General features: G+C 39.2%; 2 protein-coding genes across 3 annotated transcripts; both read right to left on the bottom strand.

The window, feature by feature from the left end:
- Positions 1 to 1,375: 1,375 nt before the first annotated feature.
- LOC116264426 (uncharacterized) lies at positions 1,376 to 9,279 on the bottom strand. 2 transcript variants are annotated; one of them, XM_031644632.2, is made up of 10 exons: positions 8,966 to 9,278; positions 8,738 to 8,871; positions 8,527 to 8,661; positions 7,421 to 7,531; positions 5,735 to 6,010; positions 4,793 to 4,992; positions 3,593 to 3,896; positions 3,334 to 3,444; positions 2,592 to 2,780; positions 1,376 to 1,832 (listed from the first exon to the last, which is right to left on the bottom strand). In XM_031644632.2, exons 1-10 carry the CDS (start codon positions 9,165 to 9,167, stop codon positions 1,488 to 1,490), a joined length of 2,007 nt encoding a protein of 668 aa, XP_031500492.1. In that variant the 5' UTR covers positions 9,168 to 9,278; the 3' UTR covers positions 1,376 to 1,487. The 2 variants fall into 2 exon arrangements, with proteins under 2 accessions (XP_031500492.1, XP_031500493.1); XM_031644633.2 differs by lacking the exon at positions 5,735 to 6,010 and having other exon boundaries at positions 8,966 to 9,279.
- Positions 9,280 to 10,973: 1,694 nt separating this feature from the next.
- LOC116264964 (pentatricopeptide repeat-containing protein At4g02750) lies at positions 10,974 to 14,523 on the bottom strand. The gene has a single exon (XM_031645448.2). It carries the CDS (start codon positions 14,063 to 14,065, stop codon positions 11,771 to 11,773), a length of 2,295 nt encoding a protein of 764 aa, XP_031501308.1. The 5' UTR covers positions 14,066 to 14,523; the 3' UTR covers positions 10,974 to 11,770.
- Positions 14,524 to 17,013: the final 2,490 nt, after the last annotated feature.

Below are 17,013 nucleotides of genomic sequence, written 5' to 3'. Positions count from 1 at the left end.
ATTGTGTAAAACTTATAAAGAAGGAGGCATTGAACTTAAGCCTTTACTTGGGGACAATAATGCAGCTATGATTCTTTTGATGGCTATTGTTCCATTATCGGGTAGTTTATGGGCTGCAATCTTTCGTGACAAATATCTCTCTGAGAATAGCATTTGGATCTGTAAAGCAAAAAGCCGCCACTTGTGATTGTGGAAGAGTATGGTCAAGCAATGGGCGACCAATAAACACCATATCGAATGGAAAGTTCATGATGGCAGAGTACCCGTTTCTGGATTGACAGATGGGATGCTGTGGAAATCTCCCCCTCCATGCTATCCAATCCCCTTTTGTTTCTGTTGCTTTTATGGGGAATTCCTTCGGTCATGCAGATTGGAATGAGCCGTATGCTAAGGTTCAACGCTATCAGGCAGCGGACTTGCACAAACCTGATACCCTTGAGTGGGGAAGTCATGAACACAGCTCGTTGTCGAGAAGAGACATATGGGAGAGAAATAGGCAAAAAATCATCTAGCCAGGCTTGGAGACACTGGTTCTGGCATATCCAATGCCACGCAAGAGGCAAATGGTTTCTGTATTTGGCATGTCAAAATAAGCGTCCATGCCAAGAAAGATTGAAACACATGGGTTTCCACCTCCCTAGCCGTTGCACCCTTTGACATCGACATGAAGAGGACCTGAACCACCTCCTCTTGGACTCCTTATGCAGCAAACCCTTGGCAACCTATAGCCAAAAAAATTCATAAGAAGTGCATTCCTCACGTGAATATTATCCATGGAATCAAGAAATGGAAATTGACTTCTTTAAAAAGCGGGTGGTTAAGCAAATGCTGGGCTATAGCCCGTCCAACTACTGTTTGGAAAATTTGGTCCATAAGGAATGAACTACTGCATCAAGAGTCAACCTACTCCATAGCCTCTTTCCAGTGGTTGATCTGGAAATCCTGTGTGGATGCGTTTATAACCATTGATTGGAAGATTTATTTATTGACTGTGTAATCTTTCATGAGTGAGCATTTCTTGTTTCCGGAGGTGAAGGTCCCTGATCACTAAGTTTCCGCACTCTAACCTTTCTATTGGTCTGCTCACCAACTCCTCACCTAAAAGGAATACTTAGGAGAGCAACTACAAGGAGGCTAAACATCCTGTCTCGATTCCCAACCCTACAGCATTTACATCCTCAGATTTTTGTCATCAAAATAAAGTTCCGAAGCAAATTTTGGAAAGGACGGTGCAGTTGATGCGTGGATCTGAAAGTTCTTTTACTATCCTGAATTAAGTTTCTTGCTATGATTCCCATTGTTCATCTGGATGGCCTAAGGCTTTGCTGCTGGTTTTTTCCTTCTTGGATTTAGTACAGCAGGTTGATAGTTTTGTTTTGTTGGTTGTCCATTCCTTTTTGTATAGCTCTATTTTTTTAATCCATAAAGGTTGGAAGACCTATCGCCCCGCAGCCTTGCATTGGAAACCAAAATTCTTCCATGTACAATCAACCTTCAATATGTAACATACAGACCTTATCAGGAGGACATAAGCGCAAACAACTGTAAATTGATGAACGCAAAATATAAGAATTGGGCTGCAGAGGATGTACAACCACCCAATCATTGTCAATCTTCTGAACATGCGAGCGCTGTCCTTCCAAGGCAAAAAATTGCAGTTCGTCCATCTGCGTAGCCAACCTCCTTAGAAATGACAAGGAGAATACCATATCATAGAAGAACTCATCATCCTCGTCACCAAAGATCTTAATTCCAACATCCGCTTTACATGCGTGGATGTGACCAAGAAGTAGAGGATACCCAATAGCAGATCTTTTACTCAAGCTGCATACCTGCAAGAAAGGAAGCACATTGTCAAATCTAAGTATCCCAACAAAACTCGCAGATCCTGGAAACTCTAGAAAGAAAATTTACACCGGAAACGTGTAGTCATTACATAAATTGACATAAGAATGCAGATATTTAAAGCCAGAAACGTGTAGAAATCTTCTAGCACATTCCACAGGGGCGAGTTGGACCATCAGTTCATTTACTAAAGGGAATATTGCATGGGAATCAACGTGGCAGCAAACACAAACCAACTGATTACCACAATTAGGAACCTCATTCATTGCAGCCTCTTGCAAGGCGGAAGCATTGCCGTGCTTGCACAAGGTGAACAATTCCTTAGGTTCAAGCCGTCAAGAAGACCTTAGCTAGCTTTACACTCTAAGGGATCTCGGCAGAAAGATCATATCAAACCAGTAAGGCACTCCAAGAGTTGCTTTCTGTTTCGACAAAAAGGTAAAGCAAACACAGTAAGGGGTCAACCCTTGAGCAAACCAATTGGTCGCCCCTTTGGGCATTTACTAGTCTAGCAAATTAGGTATGCGGGGCAACAATAAAACAAAATCAGCTGAAGTTTGTGATTCAAGCATGCCATCAGATTGGTTGGAGCAACTGCATAAATATAAACTGTTTCTCAGTCAGAAAAGTGAATAGACTTGGTCCACTTTACAGGATGAATTTAGCAAGTACTAAAATCACTAACACTTTGTCAATGAGCCCAGATACTGGAGCGTAAATAGAAAGAAAGTTTCCCAGCCTCCTACCTGCACATATTCGATACCAATTTCACTCAGATTATCCACCACTGTATGGGTTGAGAGTAAGTTGAATATGCTCCCAGATCCTACTGGTGCATGAAGTACCTCCCATGGAGTTTTCAAGAGTATCTTGAGTGCTTTTTCTTCAGCTGAGTTGCTAACAACTGGCAGATTATCTTCTTCAAGGATCCAGACCTATGTCAAATTAAAAAAAATAAAAAAATCATAGAAACATGCAGTTGTGGCTATCATATAATCAGCCTAAAATAGAAAATAAGTGACTGGACATAGGTTGACACAAACCAGTAAAGCAAGGACAAAATTTCCACTTGTGTAGGCACTATCAAGCGGACTGACATGATCTATCCATTCAGAGGATGTAACAAAAGTATACCATGGATCTTTTGACAAAAGCACAATTTCGCAGATGCAAACCTTTTATTATAATCAGCAACCTGGGTTAGGCAAACCCTCACTAAATAAGTCCATGAGATCCAACCCAGACACATCAAACTTTTGACCTCCTTCAAATTGAAGGTTTTAATTCTGCCCTCCTGACCAGGTGGATGGAGCAGTTGTGGACATTGATGTCCTAACCATTACATCAAAAAGGTCTCTGAAGAAAAAGTGAATCCACTCAGAGCATTTTGTCCTAAGTTGCAGATAACTGCCATGATCTAGACAATAAAGCCTCCACACATGTATACCCAAACAAAAAATAAAGGAACTTCAACCACTAATATCCTACCTTTTCCTTGTCTAAGCCGTAATAATCATGATCAACCAAAAAATCACGAAACGTCTGCACTTCATTAGCAGGAGATGCCATGATTAATGCAACAGGAAAATTCTCCTCTACCTGCATAACATTGGAATCAGAATGGACTGTGAAGGCAATATTTGACACCTCTAGGGATTTACAAATACAATACACATTGAGACACCCAAAGTAAACTCACTGAGTCAACCAGATGATTTGGTAGACTCAGCTCAAGCCAGTCAATTACCTTAGTTTGTTCTTTAATATTTAGAAGAAATTCATGAAGTTGAACACAGTTTGCAGAGTTTGAGACATTTTCCTCAATGGAATTCTGCTGCAGACGTCCTTCTTGCACTTTCCCATCATCAAGTGCAAGAACAGTAGCAACTTTCCCTTGAACAATGAAATCAAAACCAGCTTTGCGTAATTCTGAACATCCATTCTGTTGGTTCTTGCTTCCATAACAATGAAGACTGCTCTTGGGTATCTTCAAAGTCTTGTGCAATAATTTAGCTGAATTTGCATTGACAAATTCTTCCAAGTAACAATTGCTTCAACATTAAACAAGAGAAAGGTAACTGCATCAGACCAGCGATTCAGAAGAAAGTCAAAACATAAAAGGACCAGAATGATAATAGCATGACACATGTCCACAAACATCCACCATAAGGATGAATACTTTGTGTGTCATTTCTTTTCAAAAACATTATTGAGGTGGTGTCCTTTGAAAACAAAAAAAATGGAATACTTCAAAGACGTTCCTTCCCAGGAAGCTCCTGAAATAGGTCAACATTAAGCAGCCCTTATTATTACATTTAGCTGTTTAGCTTCGTCAACACTCCTATGTAACCCATAAATCAGCAGTTTGATGAACATGCAGGAAGAAATTTTTCAAGTAAAAAAAGATCTAGTTGAGTCGCCAAATTGTTCAGCTTGATAATTGTACAGAATCAATTAGAAAACATTCAATAATCCGAATACCTTTCCAAATTGTATGGTAAAAAAAAGAATACTATAGAATATTGCTGTTTCTGATTTTCCAGCAAAACCACAAAATTATTCACCCAACATCCCACAAAGCCAACAGATGGTAAAAAATTTAGAATCATGGAGATATACATTAAAATAAACTTTTTCCATTGACAACAAGGAAAATCAGAAAAAGGAACAATCCTTCTCCATTCAACTTTTTTATAGAAGTGCCAATGCTCCAGAGAGTTTGAAGGAAACTAGAAATTGGAGCATCAACACTACAAGCACCACAATAATTTGTACCCTACCACCATAAATAATCAGAAAAGGAAACTTTCTGCTGAGACATAAGGCTAACTGAACCAGATACATCTAGATCAGTGTATTCTATAGGCTGCAAGAATGAAATTCATAAAGATGCAATGGTTCGTGCAGCAGTAGATGTCTTATCTGTTTGAAGAGAGATCAATATTACCATACTTTTGGCTTTGAAATATTGTGCAGTGCATGTTGAAATAACTGCAGATTCATATTTGTAATCTGGTTCGTCAGCAACAGCTTTTGATCCTTGTCACCTGATGATAATCCCTCCAATATATGTTGTTGTCCAATGTCAGCTAACTTCTTCTTTGCAGCAAGAAGACGTTGCCTAGTTCTTTTCTTTTGCTTCCACTCCTACATTGCAATCATAGCTTAGCCAAGGGCATACATGACTCACATAGAAGTAGATACAGATCAAGCATGCAACATATGCCAAGTCCTGTTTCTGGCTAGTTGAGAAACGGTGAAAATAAGAAAAACAATTCCTGATCACGTGCTAGGCAAAGGAGAGACCTGATACCTGGTTAAATAACAAATGATTATGACAGCCTCTAGGCACCATCTATTATACTCTGTTAATAATTAGTATGAGGATGTGGATCTAGTCGACCAGGTATTACATAATCCCTTGCTCCTAAACAAGCTCAAGACACAAGCTTGACCAAGTAAACATGGTATGCTGGACACACAACAACTCAGTCAAGAACCCCATAAAAAATGTATAGAAATATTGCAGAAATAACTTGAGAAAACATGCTACTGACTGAGATATACAGCTATATTGGTTGTAAAAAGTTGTCTTGATGCAAATGCAAATTTTGAAGATTATGCAAAATTATATTGTAAAGAAATATATACATAATATGCCCCAAAGAAAGAATAAAAATTGCACAGAACATACATATAATAATAATAATAATAATAATGTATAATCAATAATGTACTTGAAAATGTGGAAAAGCAGCACAACTTCATTTAGTAATGTGCACAGTAGAACACCACAAAAAGGTGCATATGGGAGATAATGCAATTTCATTTAGTGATATATTAAAGCAAAGACAAAAAGCGGCTTCAAACTCAAGGAAGCATGTCAAACCAGCTGTCTTCTTTCTTTCTTTGATGCTTCATGACAGCGTAAGTTTAACTCCAGAAGGCCCTGTGGAGGTGTAATCAGCATATGCCTTTCTTTGATATCCACATCAGGCACAATGGCTTCAACGAAAGGAATCCACACCAATTGAGCGGATTGACTTGATGTTGTATCCAGTGAAATAGATCTACTATTAACTTCTTGGACCAGCATCACTTGTAAAAGATCACTTGCACCAGATTTGAGTACATTTACTACAGTACCCACAAGCTCTCTGTTGTCCTAAAGGAAAATTTAGACGATTAAAGATCCAGAAAAAGTAACCAGATTTGTTTTTTTTAATGTCATAGATATACACTGGCCTATAAGAAGTTAGCAGTCACTTAGATAGCACAGCATAAGAAACCATACCTATTATCCAAGAAACTTTGTGACCTCTTAACTGAGAGGATCACCGCCAATAACATTAGTATACAAACAAGAGCATGTTTAGTTTGAATTCTTTCATCTTGTCACTGACTATGTCTCCCATGGATGTGTCAACATCTGATTTTTCGAATAGCCTTATTCATCCATATTTACATATAAATCACTATGAACTTTTTGCGTTAGGGCTAGTTTAGTCAGTGCACATTTAAGATGGTCATTTTTGGCATGATTCGGCAGATGTACTGTGACAGATAAGCACCAGTACCAGAGCCAGCACGGGTGAAACAGCTGTTTAGGTACACCCATGTGACACAGCTTTTCAGGCTTCATAAAATGTCCTCAAATACGAAAGTCATTTTCTTCTCATTTTTTTATTTCATGACTATCTGTAGACCTCTACATGCGTCCTATTCTGGGAACAACCTAATGAAGTCACAGCCAGTTATGCTTTCACACATTCCCGGGTGACCTTATAATGTGCTGTTTTCTGGCCTCATAAACATGCCCCAACTGGCTGAAGTTCCTTGGATGACTATCACTAAACCCCTTCTGCCATTTTAATTCCAGCTTTAGCCGTTCATGCTAGTTTACATATTTATAACAAAAAGTTTAGAAACAAATAAAATCATAATAATTTCTATTTCCCCCAACAATATTCAAGATATATTTTACTGGAAAAGATAAGGTTCAGAAGAAGTTGACAGAAGAGTGACCCACAAACAGTTCAAGTTATAGCACTTTCAAAGTGCAGGGCAAGATTCAGCCTACTGTAAAATTAAGACTTTAGCAAACCTTAAACCTTATGCTAACAAATGGTTCTCGACATGATTGAAAAGACATTACCTCGAAAGAAATGGATAAACTACTCACCTACCTCCATCTAAGACATTTTGTCAAAGGAAAGCAACAATTAGATATCAAAGTTCTGCATGATGTGGATTTTATCACGACAACATGGGCAATTACAAGAGTTGAATTCACTAAAAGAGGTATTGAGCAGAAGCCACAGGAAAAATATACATAAAATAATCAGCTAATTATAAAAAGAAAATGCAAGCAATACAGTCACAATTACAGTGTCAGGTTATATTTGATAGGGAGTATAAAAGAACTTTTCGGATGACTGGCATCCTAGTGGTGAGGAAGGCATTGAGATGATGCAGTACTGGCAAGAATGAACAATCTAGACAGAAAAGCATTCACCAATTATAAAGAACTCAAACATAACATAGTAAATGTTTCTCATTTTATACAACTACAAACCTTCAAATAGACCTTCATGCCTATTAGATCAGGCGTGTAAAAGTCACCATCCTCTAGTGGTGGTCTATCGTCTTCCCTAACAAGTATACTTGAACCCACAATTTCTTTGGCCTGCAAAAAGAAGGCATCAGCATGATTGGCTTTAATATGAAAATAGGAGCAAGACCATATGGCAAAGCTATGTCTAGACGATAGCCTATCAATCAACTATAACCATAAAATCTAACTCAAACATGAACTTGACTTCAACTTTCCATAGGATGGAAAGAAATCGGACTTCAAGACAGCATTAACAAGTATGAATAAGGATAATCAGTCAAACTCATTTCGGCTGTAACTCCTTGTGTCGTCAATCGACTTCTTCTCACTACACATCATTGGGATTGTTTATACACCTCATGTCACTGTAGCTGAAGCCCCCTTCAGGAACACATTCCTCGACCAGGAATTGCTTGCAAGATATTGCAAGTTGTGTCACTTGGATGACCACTAGTACCATTGTTTCTGCTACAAATCATCTTCATCCACCAACTTGATAGGCAAGGTAAATAATTAATTAGATACTTTATCAAGCGCAGCCGCCTATCAAATTCTTCAACTTTAAAAGACAAGTTTGTCAACCCTACGACTGAGGGGTAGAAGAGGCACTGAGAGTAACAAGTGTGGCGGTTTAAGAATGTTAAGACGCGGAAGGTCTTGCAAGTAAACTGGGAGCTAAAAGGGCAGAAGAAAGGAACAACACGGTAAAGAGAAAACGGTATCCATGTCTCTTTTCGGACAACAGTAAGCAGGCTCCTGGAAACTCGACCCAACCATTTGAAACTAAAACAACATGAAACATAAAGATGATCCAACAATACACCCTCCCATGAAGAAGCCTTATACTTCATACATCTCTAGCAAGGCCGAAAAATAATAATGAACAAATACATAAAAAGGAAATCCAAATCCATAAGATACTCCTTCCTAGATTAGTATGTGCCCATTCACACCAGCCCCTTGTAGATAAAATTTTTGGCTTCCACTTATAGGAGAAAAGGAGCTTCACAATTCTATAAGAACATAAAGTTCTAAAAAATACAAAACAAAAAGAAGACAACACTGACCATCTCAACCGTGTCAACCCCAGCAAAACTAAGAATCCAAGACTTAGGTCCGGCATGAGCTCTCCCGCTAGTGAGTTCAACTTCGCGAATAACCTTCCGCCCTGAGACCAAGCTCCTCAACCATCTCTTTCCTGGCTGTGACCACAAATACCATCTCAATGATGAACCTACTCTTTGAAATCCCACCAAGAGAAGAATAACATCAACATACCTTCTCAAATCGCATTTCCGGAAAATCGGTAGATGGCTTTACCCGTACTTCACCGTCGAGGCCATGAACATTAGACACATACCCAATTTCAATGAATTCCGTATCATCTTCGTCGTCTTTTACTTCAGGAGTCTCTGCGTCAAAGAGGACCAACAAAGCAAAAAATAGTTAAAAATAAAAAGAGCAAGAATGGACAGTAAAAAAGTGGCAGGATGAAATGGGCCTTACCCCTACTCAGCAAAGCACGAAGAGAGAACGGAGAATGCAACGTTTGGCATAATGGGTTACAAAGAAAACGTGGTTTTCGACTGGGAGAGATTTGAATCCTATTGATTCTGGGAAAAAGGAATGTCGGCCTCTGGTGGTAGAGGGGAGGAGAGGGTCGTGAGAAGAGGAGGAGGTGCTCTCCGGATAAGCTTGAACAGGCCATTGAACTCCCTCCGGGAAAGCAGCGCGCACCAGCGTGAAGAAGACGACCAGAGGGGATCCAATCTTTATCTAAGCTCGACCCAGTTAAAGGAGTCTGGGACAGAATGAACCAGACACGATGACATATTTGACTTGGATCAATCCTATTAAATTGAGCTAGATATATGCTTCCGAATCGAATTGAACTTTCCGTGGAAACATACTTTAAGTTTCGATGAAATTGCAAAAAATTAAGTTCAAATTTGGACTTCTTTCGTTTAGCCGCTTGTTTATTATATAATCTAAGCAGTTAAATCAAAACTTTTTTTTTTTTGTTGGACAATTGAAATTTGCCAGTTGCAGGTTACTCGATGACAAAAAATTTAAAAACCATATCTGAAAAACAGCCACGACAAGGGGTATTAAAAATAGGTTTATAGTATAGTGACATCTTTATGGCGGTCTGAACGATGATTTTTATTTTTCTCAGCTACGCTTTTTAAATTTTTGGCAATTTAAAATGATTTTTCTTTTAGTCAGCTGCTGTTTGAAAATTTTTGGCCGATGCCGCAGCATCTGGGAGCCAGGAGATTTCTATTCTTCATTTCGAATTTGGTCAATACTTGTGTGCGTTTTTATAAAATTTTCATTAGGATTTGCTAATTCAAATTTCATTAAGCAGCAATGTAGAATGTCTGATATCATTTAATATTCAAAAATTACTAAACTGAGAATTAAAGCCAGAGAAAAAATAAACAATCTGTTTCCATAAGAACATTTCACACATGGATATAACAATGGACATTCAACAATTTATCATAATACAGAAGTAAGTTTAAAGTCTTGTAAATCAATAAGATTTTCCACCTTTTACAGTAGAAATTATAAACTCCTCTTTCTTACACATCGTTTTCCTACAAACAAAATTGGGTTCAAACTTCAAATTGACTTGTTTTGCTTCAAAATGGCAAGATTTCCCTCACTCTCAACTCTTAAGAGTGTTTAAGTCGGGTGAAAAAACTTTCTAAAACCCAAAATTTTAAATCAAGATCGAGCACTGCTCCTTTTTTTAAGCCACCACCATATGGTACAATATGGAGAATTTCACACCATATCACATGTTAAAGCTATGTATTATATGATACAGTGTGATACTGGTATACAGAGGTGTAACGTATCATGCATAACAAAAGTTAGTTATGATAAGTATAACACTGCCTTTGATTATATAAACTGATCTTCCAAGGGAAAACGAAACATTTGAATCACTTTTGACAGTTTATATCACTTCTATGCAGCAAAGTCCAAGATGTTGCTTCATGAATCTTGAAGCGCTAGTTTTCCAGTATCTCACAAGCATCGGTATAGTTCTAAACATGCTGCCATGGTAAATAAATCATTCCGTGTAGCTAGAGTAACGTTTTTTTCCTCTTCAAGACCATTTGAACAGGCCTGCTCCTCTGAAGGCACAGAGGAGATCTGACCACTACCCCCCTTAAAAAGACAGCCATGAAAAAGTTCGGGCTGCAAAGTGGCAGCAGCACAATTTGATCTAGGGCTTTTCTTTAACATCGTTCACACACCTCTTATCACCTTTTATTGATGTATGTGTTCTTGAAATTACAAGCTTCAAAACTAGCGCCTATGCTATGTAATATCTATATATAACAATGCTGGCCATGAAAGCCCATCGCAAAAAATGTTATCGACTGACGTATCAGATCAGCGCCAACAAACTAAGGATTTGCTAAGGAAACCAGTAAATGTACAGAACATGTATTCGTCGGTTTACATGTGGCCAACAAAACAAAATTCTCGAACACCTGTGTAATAGCTGACAAGAAGTATCAGATCGATAAAGAAGCCAATGGGATCGGTATGTTGCTTGTTTTTCTCATCCCTTTGCGAGGATCCGAGTACACAAACAGGAAGCCGATTCAGAAATCTTGCAAAAGTTTGATTACATTGGATGGCCTTCATTCATAAGGCAATCAATTTGAACATGGTCGGCTGTGCTATAAGCAATTTTAAGTTATTGCATGGACTTAGCTGAAGCCACTTTGCACATAATCTCTTCAGCAGTTAAAAATGCAATATTTGTCGTCACGCTTTCATTATAAAAATGTATTAGTGTTCTACAGCGAAAGCCTGACCAAAGTTTGCACATCCTGTTGGGCTTTTGCTCCGTCAGTTGTGAGAAATAATCCTAAAGGCCAAAAGAAGTACGGAGTGCACAAATCCAAAAGTACCTCAATCTCATCCTCCCAAGAAGGCCAAGGAATATCCAGGACTACCATAGAGAGGCAAGCCTCTCTTCCCAAATGAAACATTTTTTCTCTTCTTTAAGTTACGATAATGCTTCAACATCAACCAGCATCACCTGAGCCTCCATCAAAGCTAACATTGCTCGAAAATCACCTTATTTCAGCACCCTTTTCATGGCTCAATAAAGTACTTAAAAGGATAAGTCCTCTGAATAGGTCAATCTCAAGCCGTATTGAATAAAAGGGAGGGGACCCATCAACCCCAGCAAATTTGCATTGGGGGTCAATCTCAAGCCTTAGCGAATTGCAAGATATCCACCTTCAACATCTATTGAATGGCTAGACTCTGAAGAAAAATGCCTTACCAATAATCTCCACATGAACATTTTCCGCCATCAAAATGATGAAACCGATTGGAGTCCCTTAGTATAATCAACCTCCCTGTAATCTTAGAGACGTACTTGATCGCATTGTGGCAGTCCTGGCATACCCTAAGGTTCTTAATCACTCTAACAGGTCTTCCCGCAGGCACATTCAAAATCCCAAAAGCAACCGCAAGTTTTTCACTATGGTACTTGAGCATATGTTCCTTTTCTTCCTCTTCAACATCATGCAATACCATCTTCGTGGACGAGACATACCCTTTCTTTTTCATTTGCAGATCTAGTTCCTCTAAGAAAGCATAGATTTTCTCCTTTTCAGGGTGTGCAGTATCCCCGACAGAGAATGTGTGGACTTCGTCCTTTATCTCAATCCAACTATAACCAGGCACCTTCTTCACTCCTCTCTCTCTCATCATGTCCCTCAATCTGTCCACATCACGCCACCTGCCATCTATTGCATAGAGATTAGAAAGAAGCACATACATTCCCGCATTGTCTGGTTCCATCTGAAAAATTTTCTCAGCAGCAATCTCACCTAACTTAGTGTCCCCATGAATTCTACTCGCCCCTAGCAAAGCACCCCACATAGTCGCATCTGGCTCAAAAGGCATATTTTTCATCAGCTCTTGGGCCTCTTCCAGTCTACCTGCCCGGCCAAGGAGGTCAATCACGCAAGTATAGTGTTGAGGAGTTGTTTTTATCTCATATTTAGCATTCATCGTGTGAAAGTAATCCATTCCCATGTCCACTAAGCCGGCATGGCTACATGCTGATAAAACTCCAATCATGGTGACATCGTCTGGCTTAGTATTTGTCATCCTCATAGTCTCAAAGACTTTGAGTGCTTCTAATCCAAAACCATGTCTTGCATATCCGGCAATCATGGTGTTCCAAGTAACAGCATCTCTTTCTTGCATACATTCAAATGCACCATATGCTTCATCTATGCTCCCACATTTGCAATACATGGCAAGAAGCGCATTTCCCACAAAGCACCCCATCTCATAGCCAACCTTCACAAGGAGACCGTGCAACTGCTTTCCACATTCGACAGCTGCAAGATCAGCACATGTGCTAAGAGAACATGTGAAAGTCGACCTGTTGCTTTGCTCTCCGCTGCGTCTCATTTCAATAAACAGCTGTAGAGCTTCTTCTCCACGTCCATTTTGTGCATACCCAGCTATCATTCCGGCCCACGATATAGAATCCCGTTGAGGCATCCTATCGAAAACCTGTCGAGCAAGATCTACATTACCGTTCTGGGCATGACCGGTGATCATTGTGTTCCAAGAGCTAATATTACGGCAAGGCATTTTCTCGAAAAGTTCTTGTACTTTGTCCATTTGTCGGCTCTGGGCATACCCTGCAATCAATGCATTCCAAGAAACCTCATTCCTTTCTGGCATTTCATCAAAAACTTTTTGAGCATCCACAAGCCTGCCATTCTGCACATACGCAGATACCATAGCTGTCCAACTAACAACGTCCAGAACTGGAGCATTGGTGAAGAGCTTTTCAGCTTCTGGAAGTTTTCCATTCTGTGCATAACCACTGATCATCGTATTCCACGAGACGGCATCTCTCTCAGGCATCCTGTCGAATAATTCCCGTGCCTCTTCTAGTCTGCCCTTCTGAACATATCCGCCCATTAACGCATTCCAAGCAACAATATCCCAGTCTGAATTCGTCTCAAAAAATTCTTTCGCCAGATCGATTTTGCCATGTTGAACATATCCCGTGAGCATGGCATTCCACGAGATTGAGTTTCTAATCGGCATCATCTCAAATAATTCTCGCGCTTCATTCATAAGCGCGTTCTGGGTATACCCAGAAACAAGCGTATTCCAGGACACAACATCTCTTTCGGGCATTTCATCAAACAACCGACGCGCAGCTCTTAGATTCCGGTTTCGAACGTGCCCAGCTATCATCACGTTCCAGGAGACTAAATCCCTCTTAGGAACCCTCTCAAACATCTCCCTCGCCAACTCTATCATGCCATTCGAAGCATAGCCCGATATCATGGCGTTCCACGACACTGTGCTTCTCCTAGGCATTTCGTCGAACAGTTTCCGCGCGGAATCACAATTCCCGCTTCGCATGTGACTGCTGATAGCCATGTTCCATTTCACGATCTGTTCATCAGATACAGTTGGTGACGACCGCCTCTTTCCGCCACCCTTCGGTGGCGGCGTAGCGGCTTCACATTTCGAAACTGTACGCAGCCTGGATACCAACTTCCCTGTCGCCCTACTGGTCGCGACCACGACCATCTTGCATTCTGGAAACAAGAACGGAGAGATATTCTCCTTGTCTAGAAATCATGGGGGCTCCTGCACTTAGCCGCACGACGGCTGGTAAATGAACCAACCAGGTCCTTGCTCGACCTACTTTTGCTAGGAAAAACTTCTTTCATTCTCGATCTCGTAGATCGTCGACGTGCAGAAAAGAAAACTACCACTTCTTTCAGTAGTAGAAATGGAGCTAATGGAGGCTCGACAGGGTCGGTGCAGTAGGTGGATTGTGGCAGCGGCCGCTAAACTGGCCGCCGTTTTTAAGAGGTTTACCCTTTGCCTTCGTTTTTCTATGGAGAAAGAAAGCTTTATGAGAATCTAAAGAACTTGCAAATACAAACAACTTCACAAATCTTGTTTCATAAACGGTAGCTAAGTTTTTAGCGTGGAGAACCTTAGCATAGTTGGTAGGATAGACAGGCACCTGGAAAATGAGTCATCTGTTCGATTCCTATAACTGCTAGTTCTTTGGATATTAAAAATGAGATCGCAGGGGAGAGGGGCCTTCTTCGATTCAATAGGTTAACTTTTTGCTCACCCCAAGTTTCATGTCCAACCCCAATGGCTCTCAATGGATTGCTTAGTTTATGCTTAATTCAAGCAACTAACATTTTTTTTTAAAAAAAAAAAGAAAATCAAACTGACATACATTTTCTTATTTTCTCAAAACTTTTTCTTTTATTAATGTTCCTGCAAACTGAAATTACTTTTTATTGATTATAAGCTTCAGAATTCCAAAATGAAGTCGAAGCTCAAGAGTGGATCCTATTCACATGACATGGCCCTGTCATGGGCTGCAATCCATACAACTTAATCTGGTCACCATACAACTTAATCTGGTCACCAAGCAAGCAAGACCAAAGCCTGTACAGAAAAGAAAGCATTCATGGCAGCCGTGTTCCTTCTTCACGGTTGCCAATAGGAATGAAGCAGCTGCTTGTAAAAAGCACCTTCTACAAAAAGCACCTTCAATAACTGGGTGAATTGGTCAGGACTTCTAGTTTTTAGTTTCAATCCCATTCTTGTTAAGTTTATCAGGTTAGAATATTTAAGACCAACTGCTTAATTTTCATTTCGTGGATTAAATATCTGATTCTGGTGCTTTTTTGCTGTAAGAACAAGGAGTTCTTGGACGTTGAATACTGCAGGTAGAATATGTCTCGCCTGGTTGGGAAGATGATGGTGAAAGAACTTCTCTCCAACAAATCAGGCAAGTTTTCCTGGCTTCAGAGGTGACGAATGGGCAGCCAGGAGAAGCTCATCAATCCTGCTTTCCATTTGGAAAAGTTGACGTGAAGCTTTGCACTAGTGATCTTTCTCTTTTCTTCTCCCTGCTGAATCTTGATCCTACTGAGTTTCTGGCGCCATAAAAAGCACCTTCTTGTAAATTTTATCAGAATCTGCTACACGCAGAGACAGTATATCCGGATTCAACATGGAGATATCTTTTCGAAAGAAATATCGAGGCACAATCTTTCAATGGGGCCTTGAAAAAGAGTGGTTGAGTTAAATTTCATGATTAAGATCAAAGGGTGCAAACGTTGCTTTCTGCTTAAGTTGGAAAAGAAAAACTTTTGCCTAGTTGGTCATGCAATAAGAAACGTGATTGGTCCTGAATCGGCTGATTCGAGTCAAATGGTACATTTTCACTTTCATGTTTCAACAAGTCTCTTAGATTTTCTTAACATTAATTTTTTTCTTTTTTTTCCTGTAGTAATTAAGTAGCCATTTAAACATGTGTCTCATCTCTGGCAAAGCTAGAATATATATATATATATATATATTAACTTGGCATTATAGGAGATTATTAAATGGTTAAATTTTAAAAATCTATTTATTAAAAACCATAAATCACCACGAAAGTCATATAAACCGAACATAGTCCGTGGTTAATATGAATTAAGTGATTATTTTTTTAACGACAAATTTTTAAATTTTATATTCAAGCGCATGGCAGCAGCATTGCACTCCTTGGAATCATCAAGCCATTAAGTTAAAAAATAAGGAATCTAACAGTTTGACAGATCACGTGGCGACGTGGCATCAGAAGGATGTAAATATTTCGATCCGGACTTCTCAAGGAGTGGATCGGTTGGAAACTGGTATTTTTTTAATAAATAATAAACGAAAATAATAATTAAAAAGAAAAATTCCTGAAGTATTAAAAAATTATTTAAAAACCAAAGGGCCACCTTCGAATAGGCCACGGAATCAAATGTTTAGGGTGTTGCCAAACAGTTTGGTTGGCGGCCGGAGTTGGAAGATAACATGGTGTCCGTGAAAACGGAACTGCCGGAAAATTTTTAAAGAAAATATAGTACTTCCAAGCAGTGGCGTAGCCACACTGTGGCAACTGTGGTGTGGGCAGTAAAAGTTTTATTTTTAAATAGAAATCTTAAATATTTATTCTTATATATATAAGTGTCCCACTAGATTTGAGTTTGTTTAAACACATGCTCCTCCATCCAATTTTTCTGGCTCCACCTCAAATAGTTTCTTCTTTTTTTTTTTTTGGTAAAAATGGCTTTTAAACTAATGTTTTAAGGAAAAAACATAATCGCTAAGCAAGTAATGAATGACAAGTTAAGAGCTCTAATTGCTAGGGCTACAACGGCTTCGATAGAGGTTAATACTCATATAGCCTCGGATTTGAAATCCGACGCTGCTTTAAAAGTTGTGCTACGTAAGATTTCTAGTTTAAACAAACACAAGATCTCATATTCTTAATAGCTTGGATCTTAAATCTATGTTATATAAAAAAAACCATGTATTTAAAATCAAATAAGGAAAGATCCGACCTTAAATCCATGAATTTGAGATCTTAAGTACTTTTGTATCACTGAGATTTGTGATCTGTAGTAAACAAACACAACCATATATGGATCCAATCGGGAATTAGCCTTCCACCAATTATTCATCAACTAACT

Source organism: Nymphaea colorata, chromosome 11, assembly GCF_008831285.2.
Source record: "Nymphaea colorata isolate Beijing-Zhang1983 chromosome 11, ASM883128v2, whole genome shotgun sequence".
NCBI classification, from domain to species: Eukaryota; Viridiplantae; Streptophyta; class Magnoliopsida; order Nymphaeales; family Nymphaeaceae; genus Nymphaea; species Nymphaea colorata.
This window is presented reverse-complemented; position numbering and strand designations above follow the sequence as displayed.

Excerpts from the sequence above, each read along its gene's own strand:
- LOC116264964 (XM_031645448.2), bottom strand. The coding sequence starts at position 14,065 with ATGGTCGTGGTCGCGACCAGTAGGGCGACAGGGAAGTTGGTATCCAGG.
- LOC116264426 (XM_031644632.2), bottom strand. The coding sequence starts at position 9,167 with ATGGCCTGTTCAAGCTTATCCGGAGAGCACCTCCTCCTCTTCTCACGA. Across the intron at positions 4,993-5,734 it reads AGAAAGAAAGAAGACAGCTG|GAGTGGAAGCAAAAGAAAAG; the intron begins GTTTGACATGCT and ends ATTGCAATGTAG. Across the intron at positions 3,897-4,792 it reads ATTTCAAAGCCAAAAGTATG|CAATTGTTACTTGGAAGAAT; the intron begins GTAATATTGATC and ends TTAATGTTGAAG.